At 41.8% G+C, this 23,057-nt stretch overlaps 1 protein-coding gene across 1 annotated transcript in view; it reads left to right on the top strand.

Moving 5' to 3' along the window:
* The window catches only part of LOC131815781 (protoheme IX farnesyltransferase, mitochondrial), a 136,930-nt gene that overhangs the window by 76,266 nt on the left and 37,607 nt on the right, over window positions 1-23,057 (top strand). Inside the window, exon 5 of the mRNA XM_059147732.1 lies at window positions 21,565-21,635. Within this exon, the coding sequence (XP_059003715.1) occupies window positions 21,565-21,635 (71 nt within the window). The remainder of the gene's footprint in view (window positions 1-21,564; window positions 21,636-23,057) is intronic.

Here is a 23,057-nt window from a genome sequence, read left to right as displayed (position 1 = left end):
AATTAAGCTCTATATTCATTTAGTTAGGTTGGGCTGCAGATACTTTTTGTACTTTGTACGAAAACAAAAAATCAAAATGTGATAACTGTTGAATGTGTTTTTAAAAATAATTACAGTATTTTAAAATGTGTATTTTACATGTAAGCAAGGGAATTGTTAATAAAATACTTTTGTGACTCATACACCAATGGAAGCTTTGAGGGAGCCTCTGGTTATCTGTTTTTCTGTATTAGTGTAGCTACAGTTAGGTTATGTTAACTTGTACTAACTAGGTCTGTGAGAGGTTCAGATTGTGGACTGTTTCTGAGGAAATCCAATGTTGTTGTTTTTCAGATTAAAATAATAAAGTCCTTGAAGAGTTTCTTACTATTAGGAGTAATCTTTGAGTGTGGGTATTGTGTCTGTTTTTGTATGCCCCATTGTAGCTACTAGTTTAAGCAACTGAATTAACAAACATGATTTGTAATTATGACATGTGAAGTAAAGTACTTGATAAAATATACTTGAAGATACTTAAACATTTGATTATCAAGAATTTCAAATACTTGCCATCGAAATATTGTGAAAACTATGAAAAAATGCTATAGAGAAAGAGTTTCCTAAATGGAGATCAGTTTCATCCTGAGTTTAATATGGATGATGAAAAAAAATGATTAATTAGTAAAGTTTAAATTCATGAAGTTTTTATCATAATTGAAATAAAGGAAACATCCTCTTAAAAAAGAGTCTCTAAATCGGATTTTTCATTAGCTCCAGTGTAAGTAATCTTAATTAAGGAAGTGTTAGCCTGAGTTACCATAAACGAGACTATCTGTTATCAAGTGGAAATCTTTTCTTTTTGTAAAATATGTTCAGTAGCAGAAATAATGAATGAGTTGCATTTTACAGAGAGGAACTCTGGTGTCTATATATTTGTTCTTTGAGTTCACGTTTCTGACCTTAGTTCTTATTTGCTTTGGGGTTAAAGAATTCCTTTGACCCCATAAATATTAATAATAATCCTTCAGTTACTTATATTTAAAGGCCTCGTGATTTTAGACTCCATAATGTCTTCAGGTTCAACAAATGTTAGTGCTCGAAAGAAAAAGCAGCGATTCTCCAAAATCCCTTACATACAGATCTTTAAAGAGTACAGTTTTTCATGTTTCACTGAGTTGTCCCTGATACTGGTGACCTTTAGGAGTATTATTGATGGAAATATTTACACCCTTGTTAATGTCCTCTTAAAGACTACGAAGGAGATAAAAATAAAGTTGACTTCTCCATTCGCTTCAGCAAATAATTTCTGTGTTAGAAGATGTTAGTTTTCTGGAAAACAATTAACCGGGTCTTAGAACTACCTTAATGGTCATTCAGACTGGAAGATGAAAAGCCCCCGCCTTTGTCGGATAGTGTTTCAGCGTGGAATCACTCTGTTAAGATGCCTAATTTTGTTCTGTACGAGGGACACAGACGTTTTCATCTCCGCCAAGGGGTAGCAAGCCCATAAAAAGAAGATCAGACCTGTTCCCAAAGAGTATGTGTGGCGTAGTATACTCTTGGACAGGATTTTGAAATCAACTAGCTATTCATAAGCTAAGAAAGCAGCAGTGCCATTCATTTTCATCCACAGAAAGTATGCCTTCCAAAGTAGTTGTTCTTGGACTAGACAGGAGTGAATTAAACATATTGGGTGGTTTCTTAAATTGGACTTTTTATTTTGAGATCATCATAGATGGGCATGTAGTTGTAAGAAGTGAGAGAGAGCCCATGTCCACACTTTCCCCCATGGGAACACCTGTGGAACTCTAGCACAATATGTGACCCAGATACTGACTCTCCCTCATGTGTGAAAAAGGCTCTTTACTTCTCTCCCCCTGGCCAAAGCATAGCACCATTATTTTTCTTTTATTCTGAATAAAGGCCAGCAGTACATAACTATACACATAAAAATTATCTTTAAAAGTTAACATAATAAATATATAATAGGATTTCTGTTATTACTTCGGGGGCACAAAGATTCCTACAGTAAAGCTGTTCATTTTTGAATAGTTAAATCTTAACGAAATTTTATATGGAATGGTTCTTGGCTTTCCTGTACAGTTCAGTTAATTGGTCTGTAGACAGAATTTGTTTGGATTTTTAAAATCAGAATCGTCTGTAGACTATATTAAGTAGAAATCTCAGTCATCTTGGGTAATTAACCAATAGCACAATGACAAAATTTCTTTGGAAGGAATGCAGCCATTTTTGTTAGGAATGAAAATATTTTAGGGTTGATTTATACGCACATCATTGATTTTAGATATTAGATTATTCTCAGATTTTACTGTCTAGAAAGAATCACCTGGGTTACTGAAAATGCAGACTCCCTATCTCCACTCTGCTTTCTAGAAGTTCCCAGTGGGGCCTAGGGATTTGCATTTATAATTAAGTACCACGGAGGGTTTTGGTGTTGGTCATCACCCCCCCTCCCTGGCCGCCCCATGAAATACACTTTGAAAAACACCTTAGATAGTCTAGCATTCTACTGTAGAGGCAGGAGAATGTTTCAGTTTTCCCTGTGTATAAAGAACATCATTTTCATTTTCTAGATTTCTGTTCAAATATGGAATTACTGTCTTTCATAGTCTTCTTACTTACTACACTTTGTAGATTTCAGTTTTGCAGTTCAGTAATACCTCTGCCCTCCAGCTAAAACCTTTTTTCAAACCTATGGCCAAGAACTTGGGGGATGTGAAGGTATCTGTCCCGTAAAGAAGGGAGCTAGGGATGGAGACACCCTAAATGCACCTCGTAGAATTGCATTTACGCAAGCAAGCTGGTGGTTTTGGTTTTGTTTTCCATCAAGCCTATTTTATTTTGAAGTAATGACAGAATTAATTGAAAGCAAGGAGTAAGGATTAGAGATGAAGGGAGAGAGGAAGGAAACAGTAGCATATGACAAAACAAAGAAAACTTTAAAGGGATTTATTTTTAAAAACACCTTTGGAGTTAGAGTGGTGTCATGCAACGGCGGTCGTCTTACATCACTGGAAACCAGGCGAAGTGATGCTCAGTCCATTGTTTTGAAAGTTCAGAATGGGGAGAAGTTTTAGAAACATTTCCCTCAAAATCTGATTTTAATTTGACAAACGTAGCTATTCAAAGCAGAAGATAGCTCCGTGAGTCTAGAAAATTCATATGCGTGTTCCATTTTACTGCCCAGAGAGGAGAGAAGAGTGAGGTGTGACTTGCTCCCTTGACTTTGGAAGAACAGGGTTTGAGAGAGGGTTTCTCAGGAAAAGTTAGGTAATTATGAAGACTTGTCTTGGACTTTTTTCTTGCTATTGACAAAAAAAAGTCTTCATTTGCTTTCATTCCTGTCTGGTTTGAGTAGCCCTCTCCATTTGGCTTGGCTGTGCCCTACTGGTGTTTTCGGAAATTCCTCGCCATACAGCGCAGTTGAAAAGATGCTCTACTTACCTGTTCTCCTGATACGGACGCATCACAGCTTATAGTGAATCTCTTACATTTTCCTGCTAGTTTTTTTTTCCTTAATCATCTTATGAGGTTAGCTGAACAAGAGCTCCCATTTGACTGACAGCGTTAGGATGTGAGTATATAGGGAAAGGAAATGGAGAGATGTGTGCAGTTGCAGTCTGTTCATACAGATCTTTGCATGTGCTGACTGGCCGCACTTGAATAGTCAGCATTTTACCCACCTCAGGGTGGTCGGTGACCTGAAGTTGTAGGGTGTACTCTACATCCTCTGTTCAAATCTTTTCACCGGTGTCTTTATATTTTTCATTTAAAATCACCCAAACTTCATGTTTACTTCAGTTGTCCTAAGAATTTGGTTTTCGGGGTTTTGTTTTGTTTTTTAAGATTTTATTTGTTTATGTGTCAGAGAGAGAGAACACCTGGGTTTGTGACCCAAGCTGAAGGCAGACGCTTAACCAACTGAGCTACCCAGACACCCCAGGTTTTGTTTTTAAATCAGTAAGAAGGTTGGGGCACCTGGGTGGCTCAGTTGGTTAAGCAACTGCCTTCGGCTCAGGTCATGATCTCAGGGTCCTGGGATGAAGCCCCGCATCAGGCTCCCTGCTCAGCGGGGAGCTTGCTTCTCCCTCTCCCTCTGCTGCTCTGCCTGCTTGTGTCTCTCACTCTCTCTGTCAAATAAATAAATAAATAATCTTTAAAAAAAAGAAAATGAGTAAGAAGGCTTTCTGAGGCTGCATGAGGGCATAAGACATTATCTGCCTAAAGACGGTTTTAGGTCGTTCTTTTAAATCGTCGTACCTGCAGTTTGGAAGGATGTTCTAAAGCTGGCCTCCTCACTGCCAGCCAGAGTGTAAACTGGGGCCATCTTTCTGGAGGGAAATTCGGGAAGCATAGTTCAAAATGCTTAAAATGTAAATTCCCTTCAACCCAACACTTATTTATATTTCTAGAATTTTCTAGAATTTTTTTCTATCAAAATGGATGCAAATGCTTTATGTTACAAATATACTAGACAGAATTTCAACGTACAAAAATGGGCTCGTTTAAAGAAAATTGTGTTTTTTTCCAGATACTGGGATGCTATACAATGTCTTAAGAATCACTTCCCAAATACTATTTAATGACACAAGAAGTTTATGAGTGTTAAATGAAAAAATACTAGCTTTTAACAGTATATATGTAATATAGCTAGTATAGGTTTGAGTGGTAGATCCGAAAATATTTGTACCTTTTCACCCTGCAATTCTCCTTCTGTTTGTTTAAGATTTTATTTATTTGACAGAGGGAGAGACAGAGAAAGGAAACACAAGCAGGGGGAGTGGGAGAGGAAGAAAAGCAGGCTCTCCTCTGAGCAGGAAACCTGATGCCATCCCAGGACCCTGGAATCATGACTTAAGCTAAAGGCAGATGCCCAATGACTGAGCCACCCAGGCGCCCCACGATTTTCCTTTTGGAAAGTAATGTATCCTAAGTGAAAGATAATAAATAAATACTTACACGTCTTTTTAAAACACTGAACAGAGGTGAACAGATTGAAAATAATTCTCCCTGTGCGATTTATTACATATTTAATGTTTTAATACAGAAAATTGGTTGGATAGTATTAAAACATCACGGTTAGGATGCTTATGTGAGGCCATAAGAACTTTCTAAAACACATCACTGGCAAAACGATAAATAATGAAGGGAGGAAAAATAAATAGTATTAAGGTGGAGTGGAAAGTCTACTATACTATATTGAGTGTCAGAAGAAAGGGAGGATTTGAGTCAGAACATTCTGGGAGGAGAAATCTCTTCCAAATTGGGAAATCATTGCTTTTTTTCAGTTTTAAATGCAATTTGTAAGTCTAAAGTAATTGTCATGTCCTTCAACAAATTGCCCATTTTCTGTTTTGTTTGTTGGTTTGTTGGCTGGATTTTTGTAATTCTATCAGAGCTCTTTAATTCCAAAATGTTCTTGAATAGCAGAGGCAATTCAATATATTTCAACATATTTCTAACAACCTAGCAATCTTCTACATTAAAATTAACTCAATCTCAATACTGTTTCCAATTCTTTCAACTATTTCTCAAAGAGATGATCATTAAAGGAGACAGAGGAATAGTTTTGTTACAGAGGAAATAACATCACTCAGTAATACTATGTTGGTTTATGGTTCTTGTCTAATTTTTTTCAGTACACACCCACAAATCGGCGTTCTATATAGGAGATGGCATAATCTGGCTTCTTCTCTTCATACCAAGTCATGAACTATTTGCTTTGAAAAATTTTTTAAAATTCGATCGATTGTGCCATTACATGGATCAAGCAAAATTTACATTGACTAAGCCCGTGTTGTTGGATGCTGGGATTCTGTCTAATAATTTATAAGTGATGGCATGGCCCGTACACGTACCAGTGGTTCTTTCTGTAAAGAAGAAAGTCATTAAAAACATTTTCTCACTGTGATCCTCCTCAGGCTGACTGCTGTTTTCCTGGCAAGACTGGTGTTCTTTGAATTATTTGTGAAATTCAACCCTACAGGTCTTGGGTGCCAGCCACATAAGTAAACATAGAGTTTTGCCCCGCGTTCTCAATTGCTTTGTACACCGGTGCCTGGTGAGCCAAATTTTGGATGTACCAGTGTCAAGAATCCTAGTCTGTCCTTCCGCCAGACTCATTACTGGCAGATGTTATCTGCATTTCTGTGGATCCTATCATTATGCCTCTTATTATTTCATATGAAAGTATCTTATCTCCTGAGCTAGGCTGTGAGCTGAAGCCAGGGTCTGGATTTCACACTGCCTTACGGCCTCTTGCTGACTCTTGCCTCTTGCTGACTCTTGCCTCTTGCTCAAGCATGAAATGCTGTATGGTTCATGGGGTAGAGATTAAACACAGGGACTATGGAGTCACACTGTCTGGGTTCAAACCCAAATCTTACGACTGGGTTACTTACTTTACTTTCCCTCATCTTTCAAATGCTGGTCATAGCACTATGTACCTACCAGAAACGCGGTGAGAATTACCCGAGGTAGTGGTTAACGCACAGATCACTTTGCACAGGCTTGGGAACAGTCAACCCTCAGCACGTAATAACTACTAGTGGTACATGGTTCCTGAGTTAAGAAACAAATCAGTGCGTTGCAGTAGCCTTATCAGCATAAAAAACACATGTCCCAGTGATGCTCTGTATTTTGCTTGTCTGTTATATTCATTCAATTATGAAACAACCATAGATTTTCACCTGCTTTGATAAAGCCGTAAATGGTTATCATGAGACGCATTTTGCGAACACTTTAACGAATGCTCACAATATTCACTGGGATCTGCCAATTATTTTTTCGTAACACACTTGCTGGTTACCCTGTATGCAATCTATTTCCTGCATCACTACATCCATAGCTGTGAACGTGTACTGTTTTTTCCAGTAGAAAACTGATCAAAATAAAAGGCTTTATAATTTTACAGTGGAAGTTCCATAAGAAAGTTTCAAATGAAACAGCCTAGTTAGATTTTTTTAATTAATTAATTAATTAATTATTTGACAGAGGCAGAGATCACAAGTAGGCAGAGAGGCAGGCAGAGAGAGAGAGAGGAGGAAGCAGGCTTCCCCCCAAGCAGAGAGCCTGATGTGGGGCTCGATCCCAGGACCCTGAGATCATGACCTGAGTCGAAGGCAGAGGCTCTCACCCACTGAGGCAACCGGGCGCCCCTAGTTAGATTTTTTTGCCCAAATGAACCAATGGGATTTCTTGGCAGTAAAAACTGTGTCCTAATTGCAGACTTTTATGTTTCCTTCATCACCATCACAACTCAAAGTGGAAAAGCTACAGATGTGCATACTGAAGCCTTATTAAACCAAGGAGGATCCCTTTGTTGCCTCCACTACTTAGTACCAAAAATGGTTTCAGCTTGTAACATTTACTGGATCGGGGCCTGGGCTGGAGGGGGGGCATCTAAGTGTCTATAAATTCTTGAACAGACTAGAGCATGCTACAGTAATAATAAACATAAACCAAATATTCTGAGGAACGCGGACTTAGCAAGCTGCAGCTACGTATAAACAAGTCAGGCTCTGGGAAATACCATTTCTGGAAAAGTGTTCCCAAAAGTGAAGAGACCTTTCATAAAAGGGGCTTCTTCTGGAAGTCTCTTTGACCTGGGATCTTTGTAAGGACCTTCCACCCTCACACTCATCTTCCAAAGCATTTGTGGTGAACATTTTACATTTCTAATGTGTTTTTGGAAAACCTAAAAGAAATATTTTGGTTTGGGAAGTATAATGTAATATTTTTGCTTTAAAATTGCCCCAAACCATGTGCAAATCCTTTTTTTTTTTTTTTAAGATTTTATTTATTTGACAGGCAGGGAGGCAGGCAGAGAGAGAGAGGAGGAAGCAGGCTCCCTGCTGAGCAGAGAGCAGGATGCTGGGCTCAATCCCAGGACCCTTGGACCATGACCGGAGCTGAAGGCAGAGGCTTTCAACCACTGAGCTACCCAGGCGCCCCAATGCAAATCCTTTTTTAAAGAATATAGACACATGTATTTGTGTGATTTATTCTTTGTGTTTATTTCTCTCCTTTTTTTCTTATAATAAAAGAAAACTTTGGAAAGAGAACAAAAAAAACCATAGACCTACCACTCTGAAACAAATAGTAAACTATAAATTGAGCCATTAATTTATAATTAAATTTAGAGTGAATCATTAATCATTAAATATAGAGTTCCTCATTGCCTTGGTAAAGAATATTTTCCCTGTTCATTTACAAGTGATATTGAAATAATATATTCTCGTTTTCCTATTCCTGCTCATGTTTTTATTTCTAATTTTAAGCCTTTTATATTAAGAGTAATCTCATTGACCTGTTCTGAGACCATACAGAATTTAGATTATTAAATGTGTAATATATGTGGCCAATAATCTTCAGCGAGCCTGTTCTTCATTTAATTGCAGCATTAGATCTGGTTTCTTGGTCCCACAGCTTCCAAGGCCTTCACTTGCGGTGGTATTTTCTTTAAAAGAAAACTTCTAATAGAATTAATTTTAAGTCATCACATTATGATAAATGGTGAAGGCAATGATGTCTCAAATATATTTAACTTAGCATTTTGAAAAAAAATAATTGATTTAAACTAGATTCTGCTTTATTGCTGTTCCCCATGTATTCTTTTATTTATTTATTTTTAAGATTTTATTTATTTACTTGACACAAGTAGGCAGAGAAGCAGGCAGAGAGCGCAGGGTATGGAGCAGGCTCCCTGCTGAGCAGAGAGCCCCATGTGGGGTTCGATCCCAGGACCCTGGAATCATGACCTGAGCCAAAGACAGAGGATTTAACCCACTGAGCCACCTAGGTGCCCCTCTCATATATTCTTTTAAAAACTCACACACATGGATATTATCTAGAATTTTCAAACATGATAATAAGTTATAGTACTAATTTATCTACCTGTTAAAGATCTGTTGACAAAATCCCAACTCTAAAATGTGGTTTGTCTTATTAATTAGTATTATACCTAGAAAGCCTACCTTTTATAAGAAAGTTCGGGTCATTTAGTCTATTCTTAATATGGAATGAAAGTCACTGGCATCTGTGTAGACTAAGCTAAATAGGGTAATGGTTAGGTAATTTGGCATTGCAGACTGTTTTCTTATAAAGACATTTATTATCTGGCATTGTGTTGTATCATTACAGATTTAATTATAAGGGTCTGTTTACCTTTATTTGCTATAGATTTTGTGGGAGTGATCATGGTTGTTGTTACTTAACGTTTTATCCTGGCACATAGAATTGAGAATTTCTCTGCCTCCCTTAAGAGAAGCAATATATGATCTGAAAGATTTTGTGGTGTTCTTTTTTTTTTTTTTTTTACTATAAAATTGCATTAAATTGAGAACTGTGCGCCATTTGACATTTCTAAAGTGACATCTCTCATTAGAAATGCCCTCAATTAAGTTTTAAAATGTTTTATCTGTAAAACATGACTTGGATATTGTTTAAAATTCAGTCCCGAGTCAGCTTTTCATCCTTTGTTATTTTACCATCATCACTGCTAGTGTGGGGCCCAGCCAGGCCTTGCTGTGTCTCCCCTTAACCAGGAGTAAGAAAGGGAGGACGGGCATCTCTTAGCAAACCTGCCCTCCCACTAGTGAATTTAAAAAGAAACTCCAAAGAAATGTGGTCAGTTAAAACTAAAACCTTGTTCAGAAGTATTTCCTTAAGACATTAACACTCTCCCTTTAAGCTGTATTTGTCAGAAAATTAGATTGCTACTTTACACAAGTAGTTGTGCAAACATAGAAAAGTGTGTGTGTGTGTGTGTGTGTGTGTGTGTGTGTGTGTGTGTATTCCTAATATTCTAAGAATTGCCTCTGAGACAGAAGACTCTGATGCCGACAGGAGCCTTACAGGCATGTAATCTCTCATAATTCTTCATTTTTAAAAATGCTTACTTTTTTTATGTCGAAGTATAGTTGACATAGGGTGTTATTAGTTTCAAGAGTACAACCTAGTGATTCAACAGTTCTGTGTATTAAGCCATGTTCACCACGATAACTGTAGTTACCGTCTGTCACCATATACCATTGTTACATCTGTTGTAATTCTTCAAATATTGGGACTTGATGACCAAATGCCACTTTACCTAGCTGTATAATCTTACTAATAAACTCATAGTCACAAATCAGTTACTGTAATTCACAGGCATTTTGAAATGTTGCCTGCTTTCTGGGATCCAGCTTATATTTGGCAGAAAAGTTAGAAATAGTTAAGTTTTCTTTATGCCATTTTTAACTCATTAAAGTAAAACTTTTGAAGAATGTTGCCCTTGAAACGCTCAAGGCAAATCTCTGAACCCTACTGTACCTTTTCTTTTTTACCAACTCCTCATAAGTAGGAATTTTTAGCCACATGTCTTAGAAAAGTAAACATTTTTACCAGTTTGGTCCCGATTGGAGGAGGACTGGAAATATTTTTTACGTGGATTGACTTCTTCGCTGTTTTCAGATCATTTTGGAACGTGGTGTGTGCACATAAACACTTCTCAGAACAGAGTGACCGCGCTTATGGCATATTACGGTTTTTTTGTTTGGCTTTTCAGGAAAGAAGCCACATACTTAAACTGTTGAGGGTTCTGGGCTGTTACCCAAATGTCCTGTGCATTGTGTGTGACAATTGTCTAGCCCTACCAGAGGAATTTTCAGCCACTTCATGGCTTTCAGCAGAGGGACACTAGACCCTCCTCTGCCGTGTGGATGGTCGGGCTCTGCGCTTGGACGTACATTCTGAATGTATCAATCTCAGAACTAAAGCATTTCCCATAAATGAGGTTGAAGGGAAAGCAGTGGGAACATAGGAACAGGAACCATTGTAAGATCTGTCCGAAGTATGTCGCTAGTGACCACCGTATAACACTTCCTCAAGCCCTCTGTGCAAGTGTCCAGGGTATTTTATGCGCTGTCTTTATCCTTTCATGCACTCATTGTTATTTCTCATATTTATTTATCTATCATTATTTTGATGTAATAGTCATTGCTTTAATTCACCGTACGATTTTTTCTAAACTGAAGTTCACAAAGAAGCACATTTTGTATTACACTTGCTTTAAACCCGACGATTTTCACTAAGTTATTTCAAATTCACTGTAGGGCATCGGTAAGAGAATATTCTGGGATTGTGGGGGAAGCGGGTAGCGGAGAAATTCTGCTAAAGCTGAAATCCATTTTAAATGTTCTCCCATCACAGAATCTCAGAGGTGGAAGGAACGGGGAGGGTCATGAAAAGGAGAGGTCCAGGTCACTTTGCCAAGACAACATTTGCTAAGAAAGTCGGTGTCTCCTAGCAAACCAAATCCTTTCCCTTTTCAGGCGCACAGTCTCCAAAGTTCAAAAATAAACTGTAATCTTAGAAGAAACGTGTTAAGCTTTCAACATGTTACTGAAATTTTACAGAAAGAATGTGTTAACTGTTTTTTCGAAGGTGGATATTCTCTGATAGGCAAAATGAATGGGACGTGTATTTTTTTTCCCATTCCTTCCCCCATGACCCCCCACCCCCGCACCCGCCGCCAGCCGCCTCCCTTTTGCTCCCCCTTCCCTTTCTCTCCGCTCTGCGATGATTAAACCAACAGGTGCCAGGGGTTGCCGGAGCAAGCTGGCTTCGTGCCCACATGCGTACAGTGGAGATATTGTATCAGCCCAGGTTCTGGTGTCTGGCTGTGTCCTTAGGAGGAAAAGGATAACCCAGTTGAAATACATTCTGCAACTCCTCAGAGATTAAGTGTGTTTCCTTTGCTTTATAGTCCAGAATTTTCCAGTTTCTTTGTTGGGGAGTTCTCAGATTGCTTAATGATTTCTCTAGCCCCTTGCCCTGGCCCGTCATGACCAGATGTACGTTAGAGCCACAACTGACCCTCTGTAGACTTGCCCGTTTTATTGCGTGTGGTATAACCTTTCCTTCTCTGAGTATCCTACCATTCTCCTGCCTCAGAGTACTAGAAAAGATGGTTTTACTTATTTCTTGCCTTTTAAAAAACGGTCATGTCCTCGTTTCTTTCTACTATTTTTTTTTTAATTTTTTTTCTTTTTTTTTTTTTTTTTTTTGTAAAGAGGAGCATTTAAACTCTTTGTGGTATTTGAGGGAGCTGTTTCCGAGGTCAGACTCCTGTCATATTATTTTATCACGTTCATGTTGTCAGTAAGCACGCCTGTTTTGTTTTACAGTTCTGGAGGGATCCACAAGGATCTATTAATACGATAGCCTTGTATCCACAGTAGAGCAGGAAGGAGTATAGCACTGGCCGAGAAGAGATTTTCTCATGTCTTAAGCCCTGCTCTAAAAAGTGTGTGTGTGTGTTTAATTTTCCAGTCTCAGTGTCTGTTCATATCAATAGCCTGTAGTGGGTTTTACTGCATTTATCTGTTCTTCATGATTGGCCTTCAGAGTAAACTATTTTAAAAATGGTTTTTTGCAAAGATGGGATCATAGTCCTCGGCAGCTGTTAGAGAGAAATTCCTTGGAGCTTATTTGGAGGTTTTGGAGGCTGCTCAACCTCACCCCGGACACCTCCTGCTACTGATCACGCTGGCTCAGATGGGGGCCCCAGACTTCATGAATACTGGCAGGAGAGACCAGATGCTAACCTTGTGCTCAAGTCAGGTTGTGGGGCTAGGCGGAGATCACACGTGTTTAGGTACAGATGGGGGTAATCCAAGCAAAAGCTGCAAGCTGAATGTGCTGGAGAGGGAAGCGGTAGTTGATAGATCACTTTCCTGAGAGGTGGGAAGGCCCAGATCGCCTGCCTGGCCAGAGGGATTAGCCCTGGGAGGGAGAGGAGGCTGAGGGTGTCCAGTCCGTGTCCGCAGGAGTAAGAGCAGGAAACGACAGTGTCCTGTTAGATGGCGTGCATGGAGGGAGGAGCCGGGGATGCCTGAGAGCAGCCAAATGGGGAACCTCCTTGCGGAGAGCGCAGGCCGAGGTGGTGGGAGAGGTTGTGTAGGCCAGCCAGGGTGCAGAAGCACCCTGTGAAACCGGGGGTCGGTGGGGAGGGCAGGACCCCCAGCACACCACCGGCCCCCCCAGAACCCACTTGGGGAAAAGCCGACTGTGGGGCAACGCAGCAAGTCCGGGGGTGGTGGCAGCAGCAGCCTGAGGCATGCCCTCTGTGCTGACGGGGGTGAGTGAGGAGCTGGCGGCTCCCGAGCGGGTGCACAGATGGCTCAGACGGTGGAGCAGGGAGTGCAAGGCCGGCCCACCGCTGCCCGCCTGCCAGGAAAGATCCCTTTGGCTACTGTGTGAAACATTAGTACCCGGGATCCCTACTGGCACCAGGAAGTGGTTAGGAGGCTGTTGTAACCTGGGGGACAAGAAGTGGGGTGCCGGAATTCAGGGAGAGGCTCTGAGCCTATGCAGGGGAGGGAGGGTGTACTTGAGAAATGCTCAGGATCAAGGGTTTGTCCTCCTGTGATTCTTTGGGGGGCTGAGTGGGGAGGAGGAGTTCTCATCGGCTGAGGCTCCGTATGTGTGGGTTTTAATGCTAGATGAGTTAATTCTTGATTAACCTAAAGAGGGTCTCTCCAGATATTGTATTTGTATCATTTATGCAGAATGTTTTATCATCCTTTTTTCCCGAAGTAGGAAACACATGGTCTTCATAGACAACTGCAGAATACAGGGGGTAAAGGGTAATAAATCACCACCTATCTTTCTACCCAGAGACAAATCTTGTAAATATTTTGATGTATGTTCCTTCCACCTTTTTCCAGAAAGCAGTGTTATGAATGGAGATCTCTCAGGCGGGGGACGGGGTGACCTACTGTACTGATTTTGAAGCTGCTCAAAATTGATGAGACTTTCTGAGTTTTGTTGCTTACAGGATGTGGTACTTTGGGTCTCTCCTAAGTGCCGGGTGACCTTTTAGGCCTTTCTGTTACTCTCCTTTAAGAGTGAAGCCTTGAATACAGCTTCGTAAGAGATAGATGGCCGGAGTCGAATGCTGCGGGAAGCACTCTGCCCTGTCTCCACCTGGGGGAAAAGCCACTTCTGAGCATTACCGCAGCACGTATACACGGGTTGCTGCAGAGGCCCCTTGGGGAGGAATCCATGGGAACAAGGAGGCTTGCTTACCTTGTTTACTCTAGGTGTGGTAGGACATTGGTCGGAGGACTGGCTGACCGGGGTTCTTAGCTGATTGGTAAGCCCCAAGTCATGGCCTATGCAATCCTGCTGGATAACGGGCCTCTCCCTGTGCGGTTTTTTTTTTTTTTTTCCCCCAGCATCCCTTTTAACTTGGTCTGAGATTGACTGAGACATTATCTTGGACCTGGGAAGCTGTGAGCCACATTGGATTGACAAACACTTGTTGACAGCTTTGACAAGACGGATGGAGAAACAAACTGCCGGGCCAGGTTCACCTGTTTGTTTCTCTGTTGAGTCTTGAGAAGAGTGTTGCTGTCGTGATTCCGCATAGGGGAAGGAAAAGTTGTGCCTCGTTATCAAAGTCAGTATTTTCTGAGCCTGACTTCCAGACATCTCTAGAACACGTTTTTTTGTTTGTTTGTTTGTTTTGTTTTGCACAGGGTTTAACTAACCACAGTTAGAATAGGGAGATTCATCACGTGAGACAGGTTATATTTCTATCTACTCTTGGTATCTGTGTCATTTTCACTCGTGAAAGTCAGGAGGATCTTAAGTACGCATTATCTGTGAAGATTAATAGGTGCATTTTACATCTGAGCATCATCTCTCTGGAGTCATAATAATTACTAATGTGAAAGCGTGGTATAATAACTCATAATAGGCATCGAATAAATATTTTTCCATTGGTGGGATGGTGTCCTGTCTCTTCAGCATATGAGTATGAGGCAAAAACAGTGATCCAATTACTATAGTATTAAATAGAACTGTTAAATTCATTCCCGAATTGATTATGAGACACAGATTAATATAAATTACTATTCCCGTATTGATTAATGCCTTTCAGACACTTAAACTGGGAATTCCTTTGCTGCCATTGGCAAGTTACTTTGTAAGTATGACGTATGAAATGAAGTGATTTGGGGTAGTTAGTTTTACAGTGAGTCATAAATAATTTCACTGCTTCCGTCTGCCTGACATCTTCCTACTTTCTTCTGGTAACACAATTTTTCTTTCCTATAGAGAAGATAACATTTGCTGCTTGAGGGAGGTAGAGCATCATGGTGTCTCTCCATCAACACCTCTTCCCGCTCGTAGGATAGTCTCCTCTGCACCTAGCCATGAGGATGGTTCTGGACTTGACTTGTAGAGCTGTCAGGAAATCAGCTTTCTGCCTGGGTTGCCAGGAGCATGGGAGTCCAAGGCTGCCGGTGCCATTTTGGCTGCTTCGTGGAAAGGGCCTGTGAGCAGGAATGTTTGCCAGGTACATTCAAGAAATGGAAAGAGCCGGAATCATGGTGGCACATTTGACACCGAATCTAGTCATTCCTAAAAGCAGGTACTGCCCTGTTATAAGAGAGAAAGTTCCATTTCCCTTTGTGCCACTTTGAGGTGACTGTCTACCTTTAGCAGCTCCAGGGGCCTGAGGGAGTAAAACAGAATACAGGCTCTCTGGAGGGGAAGAAGCCAGAGGGAGCATATGACAATTGGAGGGAAGATGGTGAGGTAGGGCAGCCAAGTACAAAGGAAGAAGTTTAAAATGAAAAGAGGTCCAAGGGGTGCATGGGTGGTTCAACAGGTTATGCCTCTGCCTTTGGCTCAGGTCATGATCTCAGGGTCCTGGGATCGAGCCCCACATCAGGCTCTCTGCTCAGCAGGGAGCCTACTTCCCCCCTCTCTCTGCCTGCCTCTCTGGCTACTAGTGATCTCTCTCTCTGTCAAATAAATAAATGAAATCTTTAAAAAAAGAAAAGAAAAGAAAAGAAAGAAAGAGGAAAAAGAGAAGAGTGCCAAAAGACTACTAGAGTTTTACGAGGAAGGAGACTGAAAACCTTGTTTTGAAAATGAGCATAAATAGAAAGTAAGTTGTTTGCTAAGGGAAAAAGCAAAGTATTACTCCCTTCTGCATAATACATTGTTCTACGTTTGAAATATTTTCCAGTCTTCGAGTATTAGGCCATTGGAGGCAAGAGGTTCAGTCCCATACAGGGTTGACGGGAAACTGCCAAGGGCCAAGATGTAACCTGACCCCAGGAGTCCCTGTTGGGCCTCTTCTCCACTTCCCTTTATCCTAGTCGGTGGCCACAAACAACTGAAAGGAAGGGAGGACATATTTTCCCTGGCTTTGGTTTGTAAAATCCGAGGAAAGATTCTTAGCGGCCCAGTTCCAATCAGATACCTGCTCAGTAAGCCAACTGCTGCGTCCAGGTGTGGATGCTGGGTTATAGGGCCATTTGAGACCCAGTGATCCGAGCCTTCCAAAGGCAGGTGAGACATTAGCCTGGCCCCGGAGAGAAGCAGTGTGGCCTGAGCAGCTGTCCAGACTGTGTTCACGACAGTGTATATCACTTCTGTCAGTATTCCAAGTAGTCAGGGCATATGGAAAAGGGGAACAGCAGAATGGTATATCGGAAGGGTTGGCAATACTGGATTTGTATTTGGTTTTAATACAAGTTGCAAGAGTTTCACTTCACTGTTCAGAAGTCGTTGGAGCCAACAGAAATGATAAGAACGTTATGAAAAACTTACAAAGCACAGGAACGAAATGTGAGTAAATTAAGCCCGCTGTATATTCTACAGCCTCTAAATTTCTCATCTAACTATCCTATGTGTTATGTTTTGGAAATATGCTTTAAATATCTAAATGAAAGCACTAAACCTAACTGAAAGGCATTGTAGAAAATGCATGAAAAATGGAATAAAGTGGCGTAATGAGTCCTTTGGGGCTGGGAAGGATTGTTGAGCGCTCATTGAAGGGAACCACCGGTCTTGGTTCACATAGTCCCCACAGTCTTTCTACCCAGCAGTTACCGTCCTGCTAAATGCAAGCCCTCATGGAAGTCAGACGCTCCTGCCATGTTCTGGCACAGAGGCTCGCACTGGATTGCACGTTTGTGCTGGTTCTAGACCTCAGTTCCCATTTGTGGATGGCAGACCTACCAGAAACGTCGACAAGCGAGTATCCTTTCTTCATCCAGATGAAATCACTCCTGCTGTTCCTGAACTAAGACTTGAGAACTGCCAAAATAGTTATTTATGTAAGAGTTTCTGTGTTCCATTAGATAACACCTTACCAGCGTTTGAATAACATGGTTTGTAATTGGAGTCCTCATTACTCCTGTGAAATTAAATTAATAGGTTATGAAGGAAAGATTATCTCAAATACCTATAGAATGTGTTTGAATGTCGGGGTTAGGGAGGGAATTTAAACAGACAGAACATTCTAATTACATGTAACTTGAACGAGTTCAATAAAGAATATAGACTTTCAGGGGCAAAGAATTCTTTAACACTTATAAATCATTGGAAAATGAAAGTAATACAATCTATAGACGTATGTATTCTTTTGCCCTGATGGTTCATTGAATAAATTTCTTGTGCATATTTGCATAGCTCTCTTTAACATTAAGAGTTATAAATGCAGTTATAAAATAAAAGAGTTATAAATGCAGAGGCCTGGGTGGCTCAGTCATTCGGAGTCTGCTTTCAGCTCAGGTCATGATCCATCCCAGTGTCATGGGATCAAGTCCCACATTCAGGTCCTTGCTCAGCAGGAAGCCTGCTTCTCCCTCTGTCTGCAGCTCCCCCTGCTTGTGCTTGCTCTCTTTCTGTGTCTTTGACAAATAAATAAATGAATAAAAATCTTTTTTAAAAAAAGGAATTATAAATGCATGTTTCTCAGGAAGCCTGTCACTCAGAACTCCAGATAAGATGAACATATTAAAAAGTCAAACTCTTTTAAATAGTGACCCAGTTGACATTAACAGAGAAGAAGCCCGTATTGCGATTTGATCAGAGCACAGGGGGAAGGGAGGGAAAACGGAATGGGAAGAAATCAGAGAGGGAGACGAACCATGAGAGACTCTGGACTCTGGGAAACAAACTGAGGGTTACAGAAGGAAGTGCAGTGGGGAGACAGGACAACCAGATGATGGGTACTAAGAAGGGCACGTGTCGTGATGAGCACTGGGTGTCTTATGCAAGTAATGAATCGTTGAGCGCTACATCAAAAACCAGCTATGGCTAACTAAACGTGATAAAACTAAACATGATTTTAAAAAATTTTTAATAAAAAATAAATTGAAATATTAAAATGCAAATATGATGATAAGAGAATTAAAATTTTTAAAAAGGGGGGGGGGGCGCCTGGGTGGCTCAGTAGGTTAAAGCCTCTGCCTTCAGCTCAGGTCATGATCCCAGGGGCCTGGGATCCAGCCCCGCATGGGGCTCTCTGTTTAGCGGGGAGCCTGCTTTCCGCCCCCCACCCCCGCCTGCCTCTCTGCCTCCTTGTGATCTCTGTCTGTCAAATAAACAAATAAAAATTTAAAAAAAAAACGAATGTCAGAACCACTGTGAGTGATGTAAGGGTTGTATTATGGGGGATTAAGCTGATGCGGTCCTGGGAGAGAAGCTGTCTGGTGCTAGGCTGAGATAAGCAGGACTGTCAGGAAAGTAGGAAGGTAGGAAGCCACCTGAGATCCGCAAGGCTGAGCTGAAACTCATCTGAACAAACCAGAGCACGTGTCCATCTCTAGCTGCTTCCAAGCCCGCCTCCGAAGAGCGGGTGCATTTCTCCATGCAGCAGCGCACAGCCTTGGCCCGGTCTGAATGAGAGGTGGACGAGCTCGGGGACTGGCTGCAGCCCAGGGAGCTCCTCCAGGCCACCAGGGTGACCAGCAGACCCTCCGCTGTGGAGTTGAGCACAGCTTCGACTTCAGCTCCACCTCCCAAGCCCTGGGCCAGCTCTGTGGCTCCCCTAAACGCCCAGCTGTGCAGGCACGGGAGTGTGGGCCAGGTTGGCTTCTGATTTAGCTGCCTTGGCACAGCACAGACCCAACAGGCATCACGGTTCGTCCCTTGTCAGCTCAGCTAGCGCTCAGACACACCTCAGTCAAAATTGGCTTGCAGAGAAGGCAATCGCAAAATTGAGTTTATGCCAACGAAATGATCCCTCTTACAACCCAACATCCATTAATCCAAAATTCACCAGCCCCTTTCTGAGTCTTTGGGTGTTGTTCCTTCCTCTTCAAGCTGGGTCATAGTCCCCCTTGAAGTTGAACAGCCTAAATTCTGAGACCCAAGATGAAATACTGTTTAGCATACATTCAGTACTAGGAAATGGGAGAGGGGAATAAAAAGTTTAGTTTATATACATAACGATCATATGAAAATAAAAGTATTTGGCTTCCTTGTTTCTGCCCCTAGTCACCGGGCCACAACTGGTATTTGTAACTACCTTTTCCTGCCAGCCACTCCATATTCCCTTTGTCCTTGGCGAAACCCTCGGACGGTTGTAGTTCCTTGCCACCGGAGATGACCCAGAACTGAGTTCTAGAAGGGTCTGGAAGTGGAGCTCTTAAGACGTTGCTAGCAGGAATATAAATGGCACTTTGTGAAACTGTGTGCACTTGAAAAGGCCCTTGGGCTAGAGGGTGAAGCAGGATGTTGATTCCTCTCCCATCTCCATGGCCACAGCCTTGTTAGGCCCTCACCCTCCGTCACCTCGGCCGTTTCAGCCAAAACCGTCCTCCAAGGGGCAATCCTAGTGACCTAGATGCCCAAAATGCATCTCCTACGTGTTAGCATGGCGTGTGAAGGTCTCCACAATCGGGCTCTTCCCCTGCCTCTGGTGCGTCCTCTGCATCCATCCCGCGACACTGATGGTAATAGTTAAACGAGTCATTATTACGTACCTGGTCCGTGCCAAGCACGACGCTGTGTATCAGTACCTTATAATCCTCACATTAACCTTGCAAGTTGCGTGTTACTACCCCTCATTTCACTGGCTATCAGACAGTGTCCCCTAGCCACTCGTCATTGGCAAAGCTGAAACGTCACCGTCATCTCTCCCTGCAGAGCCTGGGAGGACCTTTATCCTCTGGGCTATCCTGAACTCTTTCTAGCTACTCGAGCATATCATGAAATTTCTCCTGCCGCCCACCCTGTGCCTTTCTTTCTGTATGTTTCCTCTTGCGTCTAGACTGCTCTTTGCTTCCCTCCAGTCCCCTTAAAGCATCTGACTCCTGCTGAGTTTTGAAGTCTGTTTAAGAGGGCTGGAAGAATGTGTGCCCTGCCCTGCCTGCCTCCCAGGCTGGTTCAGTGCCCGTGTTAGCACAGCTCTCTCTTCCACTATACTCTGCACATTATCATAATCATCTGTATCCCGGTCTTTCCGTTAGATTATAGGTCGGCAGACCTTTCTCGGTAATTGGCCAGAGAGTTAATATTTTAGGTCTTGTGGGTATGCTCTCTCTGTTGCAACTACACAACCCAGCCTCTGGGGCATGAGGGCAGCCATAAGCAAGACAGACAGCGAGTGTGGGTGAGTTCCCACACAGCTCTGCTAATGGACACTGAAATCTGACTCTCCTATCATTTGCACATGTCACAGAATATTCTTCTGCTTTGTATATATTTTTTTCAGTCATTTAAAAAACAAAATTATCGTCTTGTGAGCCATACCAAAGCAGGAGCAGGCAGCTGGATGTGGCTTATGAGCTTGCCGACCCCTGTGTTATAGTATGAATTTCTGGAAAGCAGAGCCAGAACCTCATTGTTAGGGTCACCATATCTGTGTATTGCCAGATTGGGCTGCTTTGAGAGCGAGAAGCGTTGCTGTTAGTGGTGCTGGGATCACAGGTGTAAAGGGGGAGCTGCCCTGGGCAGAGAGGGGTGGTGATGCCAGTCACAGTGTTGCCTTGTTGGCTGTGTACAGTTCCATGTGGGTCCTCATTACCTCAGCCCTGGTTCTTGACTTTAGTGTCCCATTTCCAGTGGTTGATTCACAGGCTTGGGGATGTGTGCAAGGTTCTGAAATTGTCTAGAGCATGAAAACTTTACTCCTACAACAATTAGCTTCCTCTGAAGGAAGCAGCTGTATACTTAACTGGTTTTCAGAGTGGATCGAACTGAAACCATGCATATTCTGGACAATTAAAGCTTATAATTTTTTTTTTAAGATTTTATTTATTTGAGGGACGCCAGGGTAGCGCAGTCATTTGGGCATCTACTTTCAGTTCAGGTCATGATCCTGGGGTCCTGGGCTCAAGCCCTGCGTCAGCTCCCTGCTCAGCAGGGAATCTGCTTCTCTCTCTCACTCTCCTGTCTCTCTCAAATAAAATTTTTAAAAATTTTATTTATTTGAGACAGAGAGCAAGCATGAGTGGGACGAGAGGCAGAGGGAGAAGCAGGCTTCCTGCTGAGCAGGGAGCCCAACGGGGGGCTGGGTCTCAGGACCCTGGGATCATGACTTGAGCTGAAGGCAGATGCTTAACTGGCTGAGCAACCCAGGTGCCCCCCTTTTGCATAAAAATTTTAAATATGTCTCTCCCTGAGAATTTTCCTCCAAGTACCAAGAATATAAGTCTGTATGATCAAAATTTAAATGACATTTACTGTGGACAAAAGTATAGAACTGAAGCAGAAGAGGAGAATTGTTTCACATTATAGTTAACGTCTTCTCTCTTTTGTTCAATCTTTTTGCAGTTTTTCGAGGTGCCGTTTGATTCAAACATGAATAGGACAAAGAACAGACCTCTGGTTCGTGGACAGATCAGGTAAAATCATGAATAGAAGTCTCATGCGTCTTCTAGAACATTCCTTTGCTCGTTCATCCTGAATCACGTCCCAGTCTTTTGCCTTGAGTTGTGAACTGAAAATAACACCCCTCCCCAAGGGGTGCATTGATTTGGGTGCATGGTACTTTTCAAATCTCCCCAAAATGTACTACAGAGCCCTCAAAATGGATCTAAGATTTGCCGTTCTGTTGTGGGAGTAACTCATGCAATGAATGTCTTTATGAAATTCCATTTTGAAATGCAGACTTGTTTCACTTGTAGTGGCTGAGGATGAAAACACTCCATTAACACAAATGATTTCAGACAAATCCATATAGGGTCTCAGAAGAAAGATCTGTCTGAAGCCTTACCTTTTCAGACAAACTGATAATGCTGTTATCTGCCGAGGAAAGCACTACCCCCATTACTCTCCTTTCTACCAAATTCAATTAAGTAGAACTAAAAGGCATATAAATATTTTAATATCACTAATGGTTAATAATTAAACATTTTACTTCCTGGAGACCTTGAAACTGGCATTTAAAAAAAATTTTTTTTTCAAATCCAGTGGATATCATAAGCCAAGAAGAAGAAAAAGAAACAAATGGTTTTACTGACAATTCTAAATCAGCGAACCTTCTCCTGTTTCCACAGGCAGTGCCCTCATGGAGCTTTAAATATAGCAGGGTAACTTGTGGATCAAGTAGTCAACACATACTCAGTAAAACCATAAAGGAAACAAATGTAGGTATAGTCAGAAGTCTATGTAAAGATGACTTTTAATATTAGCTGTCGGGAGCCTTTCAGTTCTTCAATGAATTTAAAGTACCATTATGTCATAAAGAGCAAAGAAAACACATAAGAACAGAAGTCTCATAGCCACTGATAACTCAATTTCCTTTTTTGAGATATAAGTAAAGCCATCTGCTGCGTTTGCATTTAAAGTGTCCAAAGTGCTTTTATCTGGGTTGTTCTAGAAGAGCAAATGCAAGCTCTGGGACCCATCTCAAAAGCTAGAAGCTGCCCGTGCCGCTGGTCAGATCACAGGGACGTGCTTACGTCCTCCTGCAGGGAAATCAAGCTTTCCCCGAGAACCAGGGGAATGTGGGACAAGCCCAGCAAGTGGCCTTCAGGCATCTAATGACGATCAGATAAAGGCGTGCCACTGTCCACATCTCCTCTTACTCTTCCCAGTGTGGTCGTTTCCTGCACCCACAAAAGCCACGTCAACCCATGCATCCAGGGAGGGGCGCACATGGCCTTGAAGATTGGCATTGGCAACGCCCGTCCTTCACAGGAGAGAGGCTGCCGCACAATTACTAGTCTTGTTAAACCGGTACCGTCATCTTTTGTTTGCAAGATGACCAGGCAGAATCTCATCTACAATAATAAACATTAATTGCTACCTAAAGAAGCCTCTAA

The sequence above is a fragment of the Mustela lutreola genome, chromosome 15 (assembly GCF_030435805.1).
Source record: "Mustela lutreola isolate mMusLut2 chromosome 15, mMusLut2.pri, whole genome shotgun sequence".
Classification (NCBI taxonomy): domain Eukaryota; kingdom Metazoa; phylum Chordata; class Mammalia; order Carnivora; family Mustelidae; genus Mustela; species Mustela lutreola.
The sequence above is the reverse complement of the archived record's forward strand: the minus strand, read 5'-3'. Positions and strand labels throughout refer to the sequence as shown.